This window comes from Rhinoraja longicauda, chromosome 3, assembly GCF_053455715.1.
Source record: "Rhinoraja longicauda isolate Sanriku21f chromosome 3, sRhiLon1.1, whole genome shotgun sequence".
Lineage (NCBI taxonomy): Eukaryota > Metazoa > Chordata > Chondrichthyes > Rajiformes > Arhynchobatidae > Rhinoraja > Rhinoraja longicauda.
Window position 1 is genome coordinate 36,996,338 of NC_135955.1, and position 20,101 is coordinate 37,016,438.

General features: G+C 42.9%; 1 protein-coding gene across 1 annotated transcript in view; it reads left to right on the plus strand.

The window, feature by feature from the left end:
- Nucleotides 1-20,101, plus strand: part of LOC144592239 (paladin-like) — an 88,722-nt gene that overhangs the window by 43,191 nt on the left and 25,430 nt on the right. Inside the window, exons 12-15 of the mRNA XM_078396771.1 lie at nt 1,717-1,914; nt 4,811-4,951; nt 6,003-6,074; nt 12,389-12,529. Coding sequence (XP_078252897.1) covers nt 1,717-1,914; nt 4,811-4,951; nt 6,003-6,074; nt 12,389-12,529 — 552 coding nt within the window. The remainder of the gene's footprint in view (nt 1-1,716; nt 1,915-4,810; nt 4,952-6,002; nt 6,075-12,388; nt 12,530-20,101) is intronic.

Genomic DNA, 20,101 nt, shown 5'->3' on the forward strand with positions numbered 1-20,101 from the left:
AGGTGCAGGAGTAGGCCATTCAGCCCTTTGAGCCAGCACCGCCATTCAATGCGATCATGGCTGATCACTCTCAATCAGTACCCCGTTCCTGCCTTCTCCCCATACCCCCTCACTCCGCTATCCTTAAGAGCTCTATCCAGCTCTCTCTTGAAAGCATCTAACGAACTGGCCTCCACTGCCTTCTGAGGCAGAGAATTCCACACCTTCACCACTCTCTGACTGAAAAAGTTCTTCCTCATCTCTGTTCTAAATGGCCTACCCCTTATTCTTAAACTGTGGCCCCTTGTTCTGGACTCCCCCAACATTGGGAACATGTTTCCTGCCTCTAATGTGTCCAATCCCCTAATTATCTTATATGTTTCAATAAGATCCCCCCTGATCCTTCTAAATTCCAGTGTATACAATCCTAATTGCTCCAGCCTTTCAACATACGACAGTCCCGCCATTCCGGGAATTAACCTAGTGAACCTACGCTGCACGCCCTCAATAGCAAGAATATCCTTCCTCAAATTTGGAGACCAAAACTGCACACAGTACTCCAGGTGCGGTCTCACCAGGGCCCGGTACAACTGTAGAAGGTCCTCTTTGCTCCTATACTCAACTCCTCTTGTTATGAAGGCCAACATTCCATTGGCTTTCTTCACTGCCTGCTGTACTTGCATGCTTCCTTTCAGTGACTGATGCACTAGGACACCCAGATCTCGTTGAACATCCCCTCTTCCTAACTTGACACCATTCAGATAATAATCTGCCTTTCTATTCTTACTTCCAAAGTGAATAACCTCACACTTATCTACATTAAACTGCATCTGCCATGTATCCGCCCACTCACACAACCTGTCCAAGTCACCCTGCAGCCTTATTGCATCTTCCTCACAATTCACACTACCCCCCAGCTTAGTATCATCTGCAAATTTGCTAATGGTACTTTTAATCCCTTCATCTAAGTCATTAATGTATATCGTAAATAGCTGGGGTCCCAGCACCGAACCTTGCGGTACCCCACTGGTCACTGCCTGCCATTCCGAAAGGGACCCATTTATCCCCACTCTTTGCTTTCTGTCTGTCAACCAATTTTCTATCCATGTCAGTACCCTACCCCCAATACCATGTGCTCTAATTTTGCCCACTAATCTCCTATGTGGGACCTTGTCGAAGGCTTTCTGAAAGTCGAGGTACACCACATCCACTGACTCTCCCCTGTCAATTTTCCTAGTTACATCCTCAAAAAATTCCAGTAGATTTGTAAAGCATGATTTCCCCTTCGTAAATCCATGCTGACTCGGAATGATCCTGTTACTGCTATCCAAATGCTCAGCAATTTCGTCTTTTATAATTGACTCCAGCAAAACTTCCCCACCACTGATGTCAGACTAACTGGTCTATAATTACCCGTTTTCTCTCTCCCTCCTTTCTTAAAAAGTGGGATAACATTTGCTATCCTCCAATCCACAGGAACTGATCCTGAATCTATAGAACATTGAAAAATGATCTCCAATGCTTCCACTATTTCTAGAGCCACCTCCTTAAGTCCCCCTCCACCCCCCCCCCCCCCAACTCCCCAATCTTTGAACATCCCCAATCCTGGACTTTCGTGTATCTTGTTGTGTTTATCCTGACTTCTGGCAGACCATTTTCCCTTCTGGGATGAATAAAGTTCTATCGTATCGTCTCATGTTGAATAGAGGCTTCAAATTTGGATTTTGTGTGTTACAGGAAATTGAGGTGGCTTCCAAAATGGACCTGTTGAGCTCCAAGACCCCTGTAGAGACATGGCAAGAGGAAACAAAGGAGATGAAACAGTTCAACTCATGTATGACTCTGAAGGAGGTTTACAGCCAAGCAGCCATACTATATCCCCAGTTGCAGAATCAACGCATTCCAATTCCGGATTGTGCAGCTCCCACAGAAGAGGTATTTTGCCATGGTTTATGGGGAAATGCGGATCCTCGTTCTGTTTTCAGGTGCTAGCTTTATTACCCAAACAAGATAAAGGAGAAAGGGTATGCAGTCATCTAATATCTCAGCCCCTGGGCATTGGAAAGACATTCTCAGCCAAAGGGCACAGTCAGTTAGTGATCACCACCATATAAGAAGGGAAATTAGAGTCAAAAGAGAGGAGTCAAGAGTGTTCTATTGTCACATATCCCAATAGAAAAATGAAATTCTGACTTGCTGCAGCACGACAGAATATGTAAACATAGTACACTGTAAACAATATAATAAACGAGAGAAAAAAAAGTTCAGTGTGTATATCTTCACAGACTCACAAGTACACAGATATATACTGTGTGTGTATATATATATATATATATATATATATATATATATATACCTACGCACACATGTGCACACAAAAAACAAATAATAGTAATGTAATAATACTAATAGTCTATTGTGGTTCAGAGCTTATTTGAGGTTGTAGTGTTTAATAGCCTGATGGCTGTAGGGAAGAAGCTGTTCCTGAACCTGGACGTTAGTTTTCAGGCTCTTGTACTTTCTTCCCGATGGCAGGGCTGAAATGAATGTGTGGCCAGGATGGTGTGGGTATCTGATGCTGGCTGCCTTTTTGAGGCAGTGACTCCGATAAATCACTTTGGTGGTGGGGAGGTCAGAGCCGGCGTTAGACTGGGCAGTGTTCACAACTTTACAGTCTTTTTCGCTCCTGGATGTTCAAGTTGCCAAATCAGGCCATGATCCAACCAGTCAATATGCTCTCTACTGTATACCTGTAGAAGTTCATGAGAATCCTCTCTGACATACCGAATCTCCATAATCTTCTCAGGAAGTCGAGGCGTTGACGTGCTTCTTTTATAATTGCATCAGAGTGCTGGGTCCAGGAAAGATCTTAGGAAATATGCACACCCAGGATTTTGAGGTTTTTGACTCTGTCCACCATCGTCCCTTAACATAAACAGGATTGTGGGTCCTCATCATTCCTCTTCCAAAGTCCACAATCAGTTCATTGGTTTTACTGATATTGAGAGCCAGGTTGGTGTGCTGGCACCAATTGGTCAATCGGTCGATCTCACTTCTATACTCTGACTCTTCACCATCTGTAATTCGTCCAACAACGGTGGTGTCATCGGCAAACTTGAAGATGGAGTTTGCACTGTGTCCGGCTACACATTCATAAGTATAGAGTGAGTAGAGCAGGGGGCTTAGCACGCTGCCTTGAGGTGCTCCTGTACTGATTGTTAATGAGAAAGAAATATTTCTGCCAATTTGAACAGACTATGGTCTGTGGATGAGTAAGTCGTGGATCCAATTGCAGAGGGATGCGCAGAGACCCAGTTTCGTGAACTTGGTAACCAGCATGGAGGGGATGATGGTATTGAATGCCAAGCTGTAGTCTATAAACACCAGCCTGAAGTAAGTGTTTTTATTGTCCAAGTGGTCCAGTGCGGAGTGGAGTGCCAGTGAGATCGCATCCTCCGTTTACCTGTGGTGACGGTAGGTGAACTGTAGTGGGTGGAGGTTCTTGTTGAGGTAGGACTTGATATGCACCATAACCAACCTCTCAAAACACTTCATCACCACAGACATTAGTGCCACTGGTCGATAGTTGTTGAGGCACATCAACTTATTCTTCTTGGACTGGTATTATTGATGCCCTCTTTAAGCAGGTGGGAACCTCAGACCTCAGTAATGAGAGGTTGAAAATGTCTGCAGAAACTCCAGCCAGTTGGTCTGCACAGGTTCTGAGAACTCGACTGGGTGTACCATTGGGGTCAGGCGCTTTCCGAGGGGTTCACCCCCCTGAAGAATCTTCTGACGTCGGCCTCTGTGACTGTGACTGTAATACCATCAGGGCATATAGGGGTTCGGGAGGCACATCAGTGTTCTCCCTATCAAAGCGTGCGTAGAACGCATTGAGCTCGTCAGGGAGTGATGCTTTGCTGTTACTTGAGCTGCCTCCTGGTTTTGCCTTGTAGGAGGTGATGGCATTCAAACCCTGCCACAGTTGTCGAACATCCGCCTCATCCTCCAGCTTTGAGCGGAAGTCCCTTTTGGCCTTTTTGATGGCCTTGTCAAGGTTGTATCTGGACTTCTTATAGACCTCTGCGTTACCAGCCCTGAATGCCTAGGATCTGGTCCTCAGAAGAATGCGGATCTCCTGGTTCATCCAAGGCTTCTGGTTAGGAAACACTCGGAAGGTTTTTGTAGGAACACAGTCCTCCACACATTTCCTTCTGAAGTCTGTAACGACTGTGGCGTATTTGTTCATCATTTTATACACCTCTATATGATCATAGCTCCCTATGCTCTAAATTTTGTCTGGCTGGTATATTTTTAAAACTGTTGACCCTGCAGAAGTTGGATACATGTGTGGTTAATGACTGTATTGAAACATCCCCTTCCCATCCCTTTGACAATGTGCAGTATATAAATGTAACTCATTGGACAGCAGTCTGCTTTTAATTGCAGTGTCTCAACAGGGAAGTGCTCCTCATGGTCCCACCAAAATAAACAATGGGTCTCCAATGGAGCCCTCCCCATCACTGGCCTTGTCAATTGGGTCGAACTCTGGACTCCGATGGCAAGTTCCTCTTGTTCACATCAATTGCCTAGGATTTGCTTGGAAGGCGTATTGGTGCCCAAGCAGAGAAGGCCAAAAATTACATTTCTTCATGGTGGGGTGTGATTGTTAATTTGTTTATGTCTAGGTAGTTATCTCCCATTGTGGGTTAAAATTTAGGCTTGAAACATTAAATGCCCTCTTCCAGGCAAACTCTGAGAAGTGAAGCAAAATATTATAATCACATTTGATTATCGGTCTGATATTTTCCAATTGTCTTTGTATCGGCAGGAATTTGATGTTTTCGTTAATGTCGTGAGGTCAAATTTAATCGCAGATCAAAATACAGTGATTGTATTAAATTGTCACGATGGTAAAGGGAGGACCACAGCTGGCATGGTCATCTCCCTGCTTCTGGTCTGGCACATTAAAGTAAGTTAAAAGTTTCCACAGGACCAGTTTAGATTTGTCTATTTAAAATATTATTTCATTTGCTTTAGGTAATTGTTTGGAAGAGAATAGCAATACAGCTCTCAGTGCCTTTCTGTTTTTCAGTGAAGTCTTGCTGGTAACTTTCCTTTGAAATTATAACTCATGGTGAAGCAGAGTATAAAAACATATACATATGGGGGGGAGGAATAGACAATGAGAAACAGAAGTCTCACTGAAGAAACCATCAGGGGAAAAAAATCCTGTAAAGTGTTCCCGATTTCAGTATCTCCAGCTTCAAAAAAACATTGGGCCTGTAATTGCCATAGGGTTTAGTTTGGAGAAATTTTATTAATGTGATGTTCCATTGCACTTGTAGCAACTGTACATTACTAGAAGCATGGGATATTTTTGCCTCACTAAGTCTGAGAAATAGCTGTTAGTTCCAATTGTTTCTCAGTTTCTGAGGTGATAGCCTTTGGTTAATAACATATCATTTGATGCAAAGGCTGAGGGTTCACATTTTGCTCCGCACTAGCCTGACCTCTAGTGCAGCAATGAAGAAGTGTTGCACATTTAGAATGCTGAGTGATTTATTTAATGTATACTCAATGCAAAACAACCTATCATACTATTTGAAGATGAGTTCCAATTAATTTCTATCTGTGCAAAATGAAAACCAAGTATTACTGGTAACCTAAAATCAAAGGAGGTAGCAGAAGACATAAAGCAGGTTATGCCTGCACATGGAATGAGAATTGGAACTTATGTTTCAGGTCACCATTCATTACACTTTCCCAAAGGGGCTTATAGTCTCACTTTTCACATTTAAGGGTCTTTTAAACAGTGAGAGTGTCCAAATGTTTGAAAAACCTTCTGTATTTCCTCTAAGTTTCCTTTTAACACTTCCAATGATATTCTTCACACCAATGACTCATCCATTTGTTGCCTTTGTGGACTTAATGTCGTACTTGAACTTGAAGATTGTACTTGAAAAGTGAATGTTTTTATCATATAATGTTGCTTATCTTCAGTTGCTGGACTCTCCTTACAGGGCTTCCCAGAACCTATTGTGGAGGATATGGTGAGCATTCCCGATGCCAAGTATACAAAGGGCGAGTTTGAGGTAAGAAACAATTATGAGCAGGAGCGTGAAAGTCTTTAAGGAAGTACACATACAAATGCGTTCTGATCAATTTTCATCCCTAGTGTTAGGCTCATCAAAATTACCTGTGGTATTGCATGTAATTCTAGAGAAACTAAGGTAACTTTTGATCTCGCTGCAGTATTTGGCACTTTTAACCATGCCGTGGATAAATATTCTACTGGGTGTAACATCAGGAGTGATGCATTGAGACACTGGATCATTGTATCCAAAAGAGGTTTTAATTTATTTGTCTGGCAGCACAATTAAAGTGTATACATTATTAAATATTTAAGCTGTTGGTCTAGACAAAGTCTACCTCTGAAATTATTACATGGTAGCAAAGCAGACTTGCCACGTGACCTGCCTGACCATTAGGATCATGCTGTGAGCACACACATGGATATGGGTAGCAGAGTGTGTTCAAGCTTAAAGATGCACGGCACCAGAGGACAACAGAACAATCCTGCTAAACAGGAGAGGAGATACACTGAACAATGATGATGTGTTCATCATTGTCAAACACCACAGGCTGGTCAAACACTGGCAAATGTTAAAGCAGCATAGTTGTGGTGAAGTGGGCTGTAATTTGCAACTTTGATTGACAAAATTAGGCAGGTGGAACTAATGCTGTTTAGTCATCCACACTGACTAAATCCTACTGCAGTATCAGTCACTGTGTTAGTGTGGGTTTAGTTTAGTCTAGAGATATTGCGCAGGCACAGGCCCTTCAGCCCACCGAGTCCATGCCAACCAGTGATCCCAGCACACTAACACTATTCTACACACACTAGGGACAATTTACAATTATACTGAGCCAATTAGTCTACAAACCTGTACATCTTTGGAGTGTGGGAGGAAACTGGAGATCCCGGAGAAAACCCATGCAGGTCACAGGGAGAACATACAAACTCCGTACAGACAGCACCCGTAGTCAGGATCAAACCTGCATCTCTGGAGTTGTAAGGCAGCAACTCTACCACTGCAATACCGTGCCACCGTCGGATTTACACCATATGACCAATTTTCTTGTTTTAAATTATATATGAATGCTGGCTCGATGGGCCGAATGGCCTACTCCTGCACCTATTTTTAATGTTTCTATGTTAACAGTTTATAAATGTCCGAATGCCAGTGAATTAAAGATTTCTTCAGACTTTGACAGAAACTGAAGTTTTTCTCTAAGCATTGCATTCAGTCAGAGGCTATCGGAGCTCGGGGGTTTGGTGGGGGCTCTGCACAACTCACCACTTACCACTGTTTACTCTGCCATGCTGGACATCTTCAGCAACTTAGTCCGCAGGATAGTATTGGTGTGTAAAGAGCATACATGGCGAATTAAGATGGTGGAAATCAAAAAACAACTGGAAATGCTGGAAATTTAAAATGAAAACAGATGGACCTAATGTTTTTATTATCAAAGGTGATGGGCCTGGGAATTCAACGAAATTTTTCAGTGCTGTGGCAAGAGTAAACTTTTTTCCACAGACTCTATTTGGAAGGGTAACCGACAAGGAATGTGCAGGAATTTTAACAGGATTGCGTTGAGCATATTGAATACATTTTAAAAAATACATCAAAAAGGATTGTTGTATTTAAATTTAAAGGATTGTTGTATTGTTGTAAATAAGTCTTTGGGGAAATCTCCACGTGAAAACCTCGATCCTTGAAAGTGACACCGCAGGTAAATGTCATGCAGAGGAGATTCACCAGGATGTTGCCTGTGATGGAGTGTTTCGGTTGTGAGGAGAGACTGTAGACTATGTCTCTTTACCCTGGAACAGAGAAGGTTAAGATGGGACTTGACAGAGGTATGCAAAATTATGAGCAGTAATAGATTGAGTATAGTGGAGGAAACTTTTCCTAACATCAAAGGACACAAATTTGGTTAAGGGGTAAGAGATTTAGAGGGGACCCGAGGAATGCCATTTTCACCCCGTGAGTGGTGTACCTGGAATATGCTGCCAAGGAGAGTGGTGGAGACAGTCACTGACACCATTTCAAAAGTGTTGAGATGAGCACTTGAAAAGCTTGGGGATAGGTTATGGCCCAAGTGCTGTAAAATGGGATTTATATGGATGAATGCACTGTTTCTATGCAATATACGCTTTGACTCTAAAACTGGAATACTCAATTCAACCACGCAAGCTTTCTCTTCCATTTAGTTAGATAAAGATTTATTTATGCTTAATTTCACATCACCATCTGCTCTATATTGTTTTGGTATGCCTTCCTAATAAAAATTCTGTCCATCTAATCCTTGCGTTTCAGTTGAACCAGCCTTTACAGATTATTGAGGGAGGTCATAAATGTTAATATTATGTATTTTCGATCTTCATTCTCACCAGAGTGAATATTTTCAGTATCCATTTCTATACTCAATGATCTCATCTTTTCTCACTCTTGCATTTATTTGGGCTGAGTTTATAAACATTGAAAGCGTGTGGAGGATAGTTTTCTTTTGGTTCCTTATAGGAGTTGTTAGGTCCAAGATGCAACACTCAACTGCCCTGAAGTCGCGGTGAACACAAAATAGCAGAGTAATGAAGAAACAACACTGTTAAATCCAAATACTCGCCTTTACTTATTGCTGCATATCTCATTGAATCTTGCAGTCATAGAAATGTGTGGCTAGAAAAGAAGGCCATTCATTCAATTATGTCAAAGTTGAATATCTTTTGGAATCATTTAGATGAATAAGTCAAGAAAGGTTAAGAAAAATGCATCTCATCTACACCGGTGCAGGCTTCTTACAAATATAATGAAAATGAAAAAATGAGTATTCTACTTTTAGAATCAAAGTGTACAGCATATTTATCATAAAAATGTATAAAGAAACTGAACCAAATTAACACGATTATTTGGAGGTTCAAAGATGTGTGTGAATATAATAATAATAATAATAATAATAATAATAATAATAATATTCATTTATTGTCATTGCAACGAGTACAACGAAATTAAAAAATAGCCAATCCTGACGGTGCGTACAAACATATATGCAATAAATGCAAAAACAAATAAACACAATTATATTAAGTACAAGATTTTTTAACAGTGTTGCCTAGTGCAGAAGGTAGTGTTCAGTTCTCGTATGGCCCTGGGGTAAAAACTGTTCTTAAGTCTGTTTGTTCGGGATTTGATCGACCTGAAACGTCGACCAGAGGGCAGATGAACAAACAGACGGTGGCCGGGGTGGGATGGATCTTTTATTATTTTGCCTGCTCTACTGAGGCAGCGTAGGCTGAACAGGTGCTCCAGGGAGGGCAGTGAGCAGCCGATGATCTTCTGGGCCGTCGTGATGACCCTCTGAAGGGCCTTCCTGTCCTTTTCTGAGCAGCTGGCATACCATGTGGTTATACAGTATGCCAGCACACTCTCGATGGAGCAGCGATAGAAGGACATCATGAGCTCCTGCAGGTTGGTTTTCCTGAGGATCCTCAGGAAGTGGAGTCTCTGCTGTGCCTTCTTTACTGTGGTGATGGTGTTGGTAGACCAGGTAAGATCCTCTGCGATGTGCGTACCCAGGAACCTGAAAGCGGGTACCCTTTCCACACAGACCCCATTGATGTAGAGTGGGTCGTATTCTACACTGGTTTTCCTGAAGTCAATTATAAGTTCCTTTGTTTTGGAGGAGTTCAGGACAAGATTGTTCACTGAACACCATGCTGCCAGCCTTTGGATTTCATCCCTATAGGCTGTCTCATCTCCTCCTGAGATGAGTCCAACCACAGTCGTGTCATCCGCGAACTTGATGATGGTGTTGGTGGGATGGGTGGGGGCGCAGTCGTGAGTGTAGAGGGAGTAAAGGATGGGGCTCAACACACAGCCCTGTGGTGAGCCGGTGCTCAGTGTAATGGTGGAGGAGAGGTGAGGGCCTATTTTGACGGTCTGGGGGCGGTTGGTCAGGAAGTCCTTGATCCATTGGCAGATGGTTTGGGAAAATCCAAGGTCAGAAAGTTTGGTGACCAGTCTGCTCGGGATGACCGTGTTAAAGGCAGAGCTGAAGTCAAGGAAGAGCATCCTCACATAGCACCCCTGGTGTTCAAGGTGGGTCAGTGCAGTGTGAAGAGCAGTGTCGATGGCATCCCCTGTAGACCTATTTGCTCTGTAGGCAAACTGGTATGGGTCGAAGGTGGGTGGGAGGCTGGCTTTGATGTGCTGCAGGACCAGTCTCTCGAAGCACTTTGTGATGACCGGTGTGAGTGCTACCGGACGGTAGTCGTTAAGGTCGCTGATGACAGACTTTTTCGGCAGTGGGATGATTGTGGCGGACTTCAGGCAGGGAGGGATGGTGGATTTTAAAAGGGACAGGTTGAAGATTTTTGTGAAGACCTCAGATAATTGGTCTGCACATTCCCTCAGCACTCTGCCCGTCACACCATCGGGGCCTGCAGCTTTCCTGGGATTCACTGCTCTGAGCACGCGCTTAACATCATACTCCTGCACAGTGAAGGTGTTGCTGTCAGGTGCTGGAGAGGGTGTTATGTCTGCCACTGCAGCTTTCACCTCGAAACGAACAAAGAAACAGTTAAGTTCCTCTGCCAGCGATGCGTCGCCGTTGGCAGTCGTGCGGTTGCTGGTCTTGTAGTTGGTGATGTGCTGGATGCCTTGCCATATCCGCCGTGGGTCATTGTTGGTAAAGTGGTCCTCAATCTTCCTCTTGTAGGACGCTTTGGCATCCTTGATGCCTCTCTTCAGGTTGGTTCTAGCAGCACTGTATAGAGCTCTATCACTAGACCTGAAGGCGGTGTTACGGTCCTTGAGGAGAGACCTGACATCCTTTGTCATCCAGGGCTTCTGATTGGGATACAACCGGATACGTTTGTCGACGGTGACATTGTCAATACAGTTTTGGATGTAGCAGAGTACAGTTGATGTATACTCCTCCAAGTCCTGATCCTCAAAAATATCCCAGTTGGTCCTTTCGAAGCAATCCTGCAGCTGCGAGGAAGCTCCTTCAGGCCATGTCTTAACAGTCTTTATGGTGACTGGAGCTTTCCTCCTGAAAGTTTCAGTGTATGCTGGAGTTAAGAATATGGACAGGTGATCTGACTGCCCCAGGTGTGGTAGTGGTGCTGACCTGAAACCCTTCTTAATATTTGAATAAACCTTGTCTAGTGTGTTTTTCCCCCTGGTAGCACATCTTATGTGTTGTTCAAGTTTCGGGAGAACTGACTTTAGGTCTGCATGATTGAAGTCCCCGGCTATGATGTTGGCTGCTTCTGGATATGTGCTCTGTTGTGAGTTTATTGCACCGAGCAGGTAGCCTAAAGCTGTGCTAGCGTTAGCATTCGGTGGGATGTAGACTGCTGTTACTATAACCCCTGTAAATTCACGAGGAAGGTAAAAAGGCCTGCATTTAACTGTTAGGAACTCCAGATCAGGAGAACAATGGCTATCCATGATTTGGATGTTAGTGCACCAGTTGTTGTGCACGTAAATGCATAAACCCCCCCCCCCCCCTTGCTCTTACCGGAGTCGATGTTTCTGTCCCAACGAAACGCTGTACGCCCGGCTAGCTCAATGGCTCCGTCTGGGATAAGTGGATGAAGCCATGTCTCTGTTACTAAGAGAATGCAACAGTCCTCCACGAGTTTGTTTGCTGATATCTGTAGTTTTAGTTCGTCCATTTTGTTGATGATGGATCTGGCGTTGGTGAGAAACATGCTGGGTAGCGGTGGTTTGTGTGGCTGTCTCTTTAGCTTGGCAAGTATACCGGACCGGCGTCCTCGCTTTTGCTTCCTGTTTCTCCTCCGCCTGCGACGCCTGTTCGCGCCGACAACTATCCACGGAGAGCCCGGTGTCCTGGCTATCTCTTCCGGTATATTTCGCGGGTGTGGAAATTCGCGCATAAGGTCCCGATTGCACTGGAATCCTATGATCAGATCCTTGCGGTTGTAAGTAGGATTTGCCTGATTTGCCTGATTTGCATGACTAAAATTGACTAACAGACATAACACAGATAACACACATAAAACGCACCGAAAGGGAGAGCTGTGAGCCGCTGCGTCCGTGCGCGCCGCCATCTTGACATATAAAATGTTGAATCATATTCTGTGGAAGTTTGTGCTGGACAGCTACTTTTTGTCCTTTGAAAGGAATTTGTTTAATGCTTGGGCGCAGCAGGATCATGTTCCAAGTATTGACCAAAGGATACTATGAATCCATGAGGAATTATGAGCAGTGCCTTCATAATTAGGATAGACAAGCAGTCGAAATGTAATGTTAGAACAAAGACTGAAGATGATTCCCAAAGCTTCCTTTTATTGCACCTCTGTTTACTTGTCTCGCAGGCAGTTCTCAGTCTGGTACGTATTCTTCCAAATGGTGATGAAATGAAAAAGGATGTGGACAGAGCTCTTGACGCAGTGAGTGATTCAATGACTCCAATGATGCACCACTTGAGGGAACTCATCCTCAACACCTACAAGAAGGTAATCATCATTTCTGTTTTCAAAAAGAGCTGCATTTATCATTCGAAGATAGACTCAAAATGCTGGAGTAACTCAGTGGGACAGGCAGCATCTCTGGAGAGAAGGAATGGGTGACGTTTCGGGTTGAAACCCTTCTTCCTTCTCTCCAGAGACGTTGCCTGTCCCGCTGAGTTACTCCAGCATTTTGTGTCTATATTTGGTTTAAACCATCATTTGGATTTCCTTTCTATGCATTTATCGCTCATTGGATGATTAATACATATTTACTTTCATTCACTATTATACCGACAATTTATTCAATGCACCTATTTGGGTTAATGTTCACTTTGATTGGCATTGAAACTGGTCACATGGCTGGCAGCATTTGGATAGTCTTCTATCACTGGGTCTCCAAACCACCACCTGTCCCATATAATAGAAAGTTAAGTATGTAACTGGAGGCGTCAGAATCAGAGGACCTCGACACCACTGACATGGGTGGTCCACTGTGACACAAAAGCCTGTAGATGCTGAAATTTTGAGCAAAATACAAATTGCTGCAGGAGCTCAGCAGGTCAGGCTGGTCGTGACAACATATTTATCGATTGCTACAGTAAAAGAAAAATGCTTGATTGCTAATTTTAGACAATAGACAATAAACAATAGGTGCAGGAGGAGGCCATTCGGCCCTTTGAGCCAGCACCACCATTCAATGTGATTATGGCTGATCATTCTCAATCAGTACCCCGTTCCTGCCTTCTCCCCATACCCCCTGACTCCTTAAGAGCTCTATCTAGCTCTCTCTTGAATGCATTCAGAGAATCAGAGAATTTTACATGGAATGCAAAGTGTCTATTGGGCAAAATAAAGAAAAGGATTACTTCAGCAATGTTCAGCCAATGTCGAGCAAAAGATCCACTCTCTGGAACTCAAACATTATTATATTTTCATTGTGCAAGCGACCCAGGCATTATGGCCGTTGGCAATACAGACTGTGCTCTAGGCATCCAACTCCATCATAACACGGTGTTCACCTGTAATAATGCAGTTTCCAGCCAAATACTGTAAGTGTGCCCACAGCAGAGGCAATTTTAAGAAGGAGATTAAGGGGAGAGAGTTGTTTCCAGACTGCACCAGAGACCTGGGTTCGATACTGACTACGGGTGCTATCTGCACGATGTTTGTACATTCTCCTCCCAGTTTCACTTTGATTTTGAGGCAGGCTTGTTCGAAGATCCTCCCAAAGGTCAGGCAATTAGGAAAGTAATTATTCTCTAAAACTGAAGCAAATAGTGTGCACTGCTTCTTCCATTACTTTTACTATCTGAGAATCCGCAGACACATTCATGGAATTATGACATCTATTTACCTTCGAAAAAGAATAATCTAAAGACTTTCTCATACTTTCATATTTTCTTACAACATGGAAGGAGGCCATTCACCCCATCAAATCTGTGCAGGCTCTCAGAGAAATCCCATTTTCCCATTAATTTCTCTATCAGATGCCTATCAAACTCCACCTCCACCACTCTCCTACACTGGGGGAAATTTTTACAGGAGCCAACTAACCTCCCAACCAGCATGCATTTGGAAGTGGGAGGAAACTGGAGCACCAGGAGAAATGTAATCACAGGGAGGGCGTGCAATCTCGACACGGATAATACAGGATGTCAGGAATGAACGTAGAGCACTGGAGCTGTGAAACAGCAGTGACACAAACTTCCAGAGAGGACAAAAGAACAAAACTCCTGGAAATGCCTTCAATTGCATTAAGGGTGGGATAGGGAGACTGCATCTTTGTTATTGGAAAGTTTGAGATGGCCTGAATGATCTTATAATTTTGTACCTTGACAATCATCTCCACTTTCCCATATCTTAAGAGGTCGAATTGCAATGAAAAATGCATTTATTATCTTGCTCTCGTTGAACTCCTGTGTGTATTATTTTTGCTAAGCCTTACGAATACTGAACAATGCTGAACAGAGCTTGTTGTGAGATGGCAAGGTGCTGATGGGATCTATTGATTGCAGCAAGCCTTTGTAGCCATCCAGTTTATACTGTGATGACCATCTTGCTTGATCTTGTTAGATTCTAAACTGCCTGAACTTGATTGTGAAAGAAAGTCCTCCAAGAATTACATAAAGTGTTCCCTTGTTCAACATTCCCAGCTGTGAAGTCCTTTTAACAATGCAGAAGGCTTAATAGATTAGGTAAATCATGCGATCGTCTCAGGATGAAAGGCTGGAAAAATGTTAGATATGCACCACACAATGTTGCACTGAAGGTACAATTACACTGAGATAGTCTTCCGGGAGACTAGTTGCATTTTAAGCATTTCTTACTTTATAGTGCAATGAACAAAAACAATAATGCAATTTTCTTGTACCTCATTGGTAACCCTCAGTCTATTCTTGATCGGACTTTGCTGGCTTTGCCTTGCACTAAACGTTATTCCTTTACCATGTATCTATACCTTGAAAATGGCTCGATTGTAATCATGTATTGTCTTTCTGCTGACTGGATATCATGCAACAAAAGCTTTTCACTGTACCTAGGTACACGTGACAATAAACTAAACTAGACTAAATCCTGATTCTATTATCTACAGCATAGTTGAGACTGAGCGCAGTGTTGTTAGCTTTTCTCAAACTAAATGCCAGCTAATTTAGGAAGATGAGTATTTTTATGTGTCATTTATGATCTACCAAATGGCAAAGGACTTTATAGCCATTTGTTTTGCAATTTAGGGACTACTGTAACACTGGAGCCCAACCAGGGAACTTGTGTACACAAATACCCCACATGTCGTGATCTGTTAGCAAGCAAATAATATGTATTAGTAATGTTATTGGAAGGATTGATTCTACATTTCTTCACTTAATATCATGGAATATGTTTTAACCAACTCCATTACAGATGGAGCAATATTTTAACTTCCCAACCAAAAGCTATGTCTCTGTTGGAGTAGTATTTTTTCAGTACTTTCCGAGAATGCTACTCAAGGTTATCTCTGGTGTAGGACATCAAAAATGTGTCACGGAACCACCAGCTGTGCCGCAATTGACAAACAAAGATCCAATGGTGAGGTGAACCCCAGCAAATGTGTTCCATGGTGGAGGCAGATACTCAGTTCTTTGGAGAACCACAGCCTACTCTCCTTCCACACACTCAATCAGCACTCTTGCTTATTCCCACAGCTAACAGGGTTTGATTGTTCCGCTGAGATATACCACCTTCAGCTGGGGCATTTACAGACAGGGCTTCTATTTTGCTTTTTGACTGCTTTTCACTTTGGTATACCCAGTGAAGCTAGAGCAGCACCAATAGCTAAAGCTCTTTTGGATGGTCAACTTGAGGACTGGGTTAGGTGGTTAGTCGGATCATGGTTGCATTGTGGATGGAGGGAATTCATCAGTGAGTTATTATCTGAAATTGTCGGTACTTACTTGTAACACCCAGATCTACACCTTTCTCGATGCATTAGGATTAGTGTTGTGCATCTGTCACCTGTCCCCTTTCTTTGCACAAATACCATACATTTTCACTTACTCTGGGTTACATTGAAGCAAGTTGATAGTTCTGTGGAGGCACTGTGAACTTCACTGATGAAAAACTATAATCAAGTCAATAAAACTTCTGATCATAGCATTCCTTTCAATTCATAAGTGCTATTGCCAGTGGTAATCATGAACCAGTTATGGGGACAGCATATTTTCTCATTACTGCCACAGGGTGGGTGGGTAGAAAGATTATATGGACCACCACAGATGAAAACGTAACCTTCCCAGCCAGTATACCAGCTGTAGGCCTTCTTAACCTGGCGCCCATTATCACAAAGAAACTGTTGCTATAGAAGGCTTGGTCTTTTATAAAGCTAAAGGACCATGTTGATGCAAAGGTAGACACAAAATGCTGGAGACCCTTCAGTCTCGACCTGAAATGTCACCCATTCGTTCTCTCCCGAGATGCTGCCTGACCTGCTGAGTTACTCCAGCATTTTATGTCTACATTTGATTTAACCCAGCATCTGCAGTTTTTTTTCTACACATGTTGATGTAAAGGATAACTCTTGCCTGAGGGGAAATTAATTGCTCGATCCTTTTACCATCATCCTTTAGAAGGCACTACCTTCTAGCTAACTAGCAAGCTGTGCGTCTATGACCTTCTTGATTACAATATGCAAGATATGTTGTGAATGCCACTTGATGGATGTTGAAATGCCCTGGATATGTATAGTTTAGGACAACGGTAACCTTTGTGGCAGAGCAGGATTGTATAAGAATTTGTGTATGCCGAGGTACAGATTTTACAGATGAGGCTGCAGAAAAGTTACCGTCTATTGGGTCAAAAAGGTACCAACCTTCATAAATATGAGAATATAATTACACAAAATAGACAAACAGTCCATAACAAATGACGCAGAGTGGCTAAGAAGAAACAAGGCAGCTCAGTCTTGGCAGCTCACTGCTGTGGTCTCATATATTTTGGTCACCTTTTGAAACTGGATAAGGAATTGTTTCCATTTCACAGAGCTGTCTGTGTCCTTCTCCTGTGGGTTTCATTGTTGACTTTATGGCAGGAATGGCTTCCAAACTAATCACTAAATTTGATGCAGCCCTCACTTTCCCCTTCTGTTTGTAAGAAGACACGTCTTGAGGTGGACTTCTCTTAGCCCTGGTGTCTACCCGAGGATGCTGGCCTCCGCGTTTATGAATCATCTTATTTTCAAAAGGGCAGTTAATTAAACAAGAGTGTGAAAGGCACCAGGCTCAATACTTTATTAATTCTCCTCTTCTTATGCCTAAGCCTGGTTTCTTTTCCTGTTCCACTGATGACTCATGGAAAGAATTTCATACAGTACTTCTCAGCACCTGGTCAACACACAAAAAAGCTGGTCAACACACAATAGCTAGAACTTTTTTTCCCAGTGCGGAATTGTGAAATACTTTAAGGAGAGAGAGGAGGTTTATAGGAAATTCACACAGAAAGATTTTTTACACAAACTTATAGGTGTATGAAATGCCTGCAAAGGAAGTGATGAAAACAGATATGGGAGTCATGCTCAAGACGCATTTAGACACAATAATAGGCAGAGAATGGAGATATAAAGATGATGTGCAGACAGATATTCAGTTTAACTTGCATCACCATCTCCACAGACATTGTGGGACAAAGGGCCTGTTCTGTGTTGAACTGTTCGATGTAATCCAATCTTCATGGAAGTGTGGCAACAGGAACAGGTTTTCTCACAAACAAGCACACCAGGACCAAATGACTTTGAAAATGTTATCAATTATAAACCTTTTCACTTGATTACTATAAGACAATTTCTTACAATATCATTCAGTTCAGATAAGTTCAGATATCAAAGATAAATCAACTTGTTACATTATTAATGTTAAGCATAGGTACAAGCAGGTTATACAACATCCCTTAGAAATTGGAAATACATCAGTATCATTGAAAATGAATTAGTTCTTGTAATGACTTTCCAGGGTCATTTTACACAGGTAGACAATGTCCTGAAGTAATTAATGCTGAATAATCCTTGTAATCATTGTGTGTCTTTTACATCAGTAGGTGGCAATATTGTGCTACCCACTCCTTTCCCATTCAAAAGTGTGTGGTATTATGAAGAAAGAAACAGAACTTTGCATGGTTATAGATGTTGCACCTTACTAGAATACTAACAACTTGTTACATACTGAAATGAAACCGAGCCTTATTGGTTTGAAATTACATTCAGAGGTTTCTGAAATTGCAATAACCTGACATTTCCTTGAAAACATGACTTTCAAAAGGTCTAATAGATTATTTTACATTGGATATATTCTCATCATACAAAGATACTAATCTTACCTGTGTTGTCAACTATATTCCCATCATGGATGAACTATTCTATACCATGATTTTACAGTATTAGGAACTTTTCAAAGAAATCAGTACCTCTTCACAGCATTAAATGCAAACAATTAACTTAATAGAGATGAGCATCCCTGACAACAACTTTGTGGCATACCTTTCCATCTGCAGGAACAATTACTTCCTGGTAGGTGTGTAGATTCAAGTTTAAGTTCTTTTAGAGTCATAGTTATAAAATCATAGAGTCATACAGTATTGAAACAGGCCCTTCGGCCCAACTTGCCCACATCGACCAACATGTCCCGTCTACACTAGTCCTACTTGCCTGCGTTTGGCCCATACCTCCTTTGGAAGCTCGTTCCATATACCCTCCACCCTTTGCATGAAAAAGTTATCCCTCAGATTCTTATAAAATCTTTCCCCTTCACCTGAAACGCTGGTTCTCGATTCCCCCACTCCGGGAAGAGATTCTGTGCGCCTGCCTGAGCTATTCCTCTCATGATTTTATACACCTCTATACGATCATCCCTCAGCATCCTGTGTTCCAGGGAATAAAGTCCCAGCCTGCTCAACCTCCCCTTATAGCTCAGACCCTCAAATCCTGAAAACATCCTTGTAAATCCTATCTGCATCCTTTGCAGATGAAACCGAGTAGGACCGAGATGAGAAAACATTTCTTCACACAGAGAGTGGTGAGTCTGTGGAATTCTCTGCCACAGAAGGTAGTTGAGGCCAGTTCATTGGCTATATTTAAGAGGGAGTTAGATGTGGCCCTTTTTGTTAAAGGGATCAGGGGGTATGGAGAGAAGGCAGGTACAGGCTACTGAGCTGGATGATCAGCCATGATCATATTGAATGGCAGTGCAGGCTCGAAGGGCCGAATGGCCTACTCCTGCACCTATTTTCTATGTTTCTATGTTTCTATGTTTCCAACTTAACAACATCTTTCCTGTAATATGGTGCCCAGAACTGAACACAATACTCTAAATGCAGCCTCACCAACGTCTTATGTAACGGCAATATGACTTCCCAACTTTTGTACTCAATACTCTGACTGATGAAGGCTAATGTGCCAAAAGCCTTTCTGACCACCCCATCTACATGTGACGCCACCTTCAAGGAACTATGTATCTGCACTCCAAGGTAGTCACAAAAAGCTGGAGTTTTCAAATACACAGGACGTGATGTTAAAATCCAAAGTGCCAAATGTGAACTTGCTCCCGGTGGTGATGGGAGGCTTATGCACTCACCCATGCTCCTCCGATGTTGAGAAAGGCTAGGCAGACACGTCATTGGGGTTATCAAGTGGGCACCTACTTTCGTCAACGTTTCGCTGACTGGGCCCAGGACGTCTCCAGTAGGCTCAGCGGTGCATTCTGGCTTCCCAGAACCACCCCCCTCTGCATCTGCCTAGCCGGCTTATTTGGGAGACCAGATGGGGTCTTTCTCCTTCAGCCAGAGCCACTGGCTACTCCACTCTGCCACTTGATGTTTCCTTGATGGCCTGGCGTAAGGCTTGTCCATTGATCCCCGGGTCCTTCATCAGTCTTACAATTGATGTTGCCACGAATCCTCGACATCCAACTTCTACCGGGTTAGATCTTTGCTCTCCAGCCCCGCTGTTCTGCCTCCGCTGCAAGCTCTGTATATCGCAATTTCTTTCTTTCGAAGACTTCCTGCACAGCATCCTCTCAAGGGACTGTGAGCTCCACAAGGTACACCGTGTGCTGA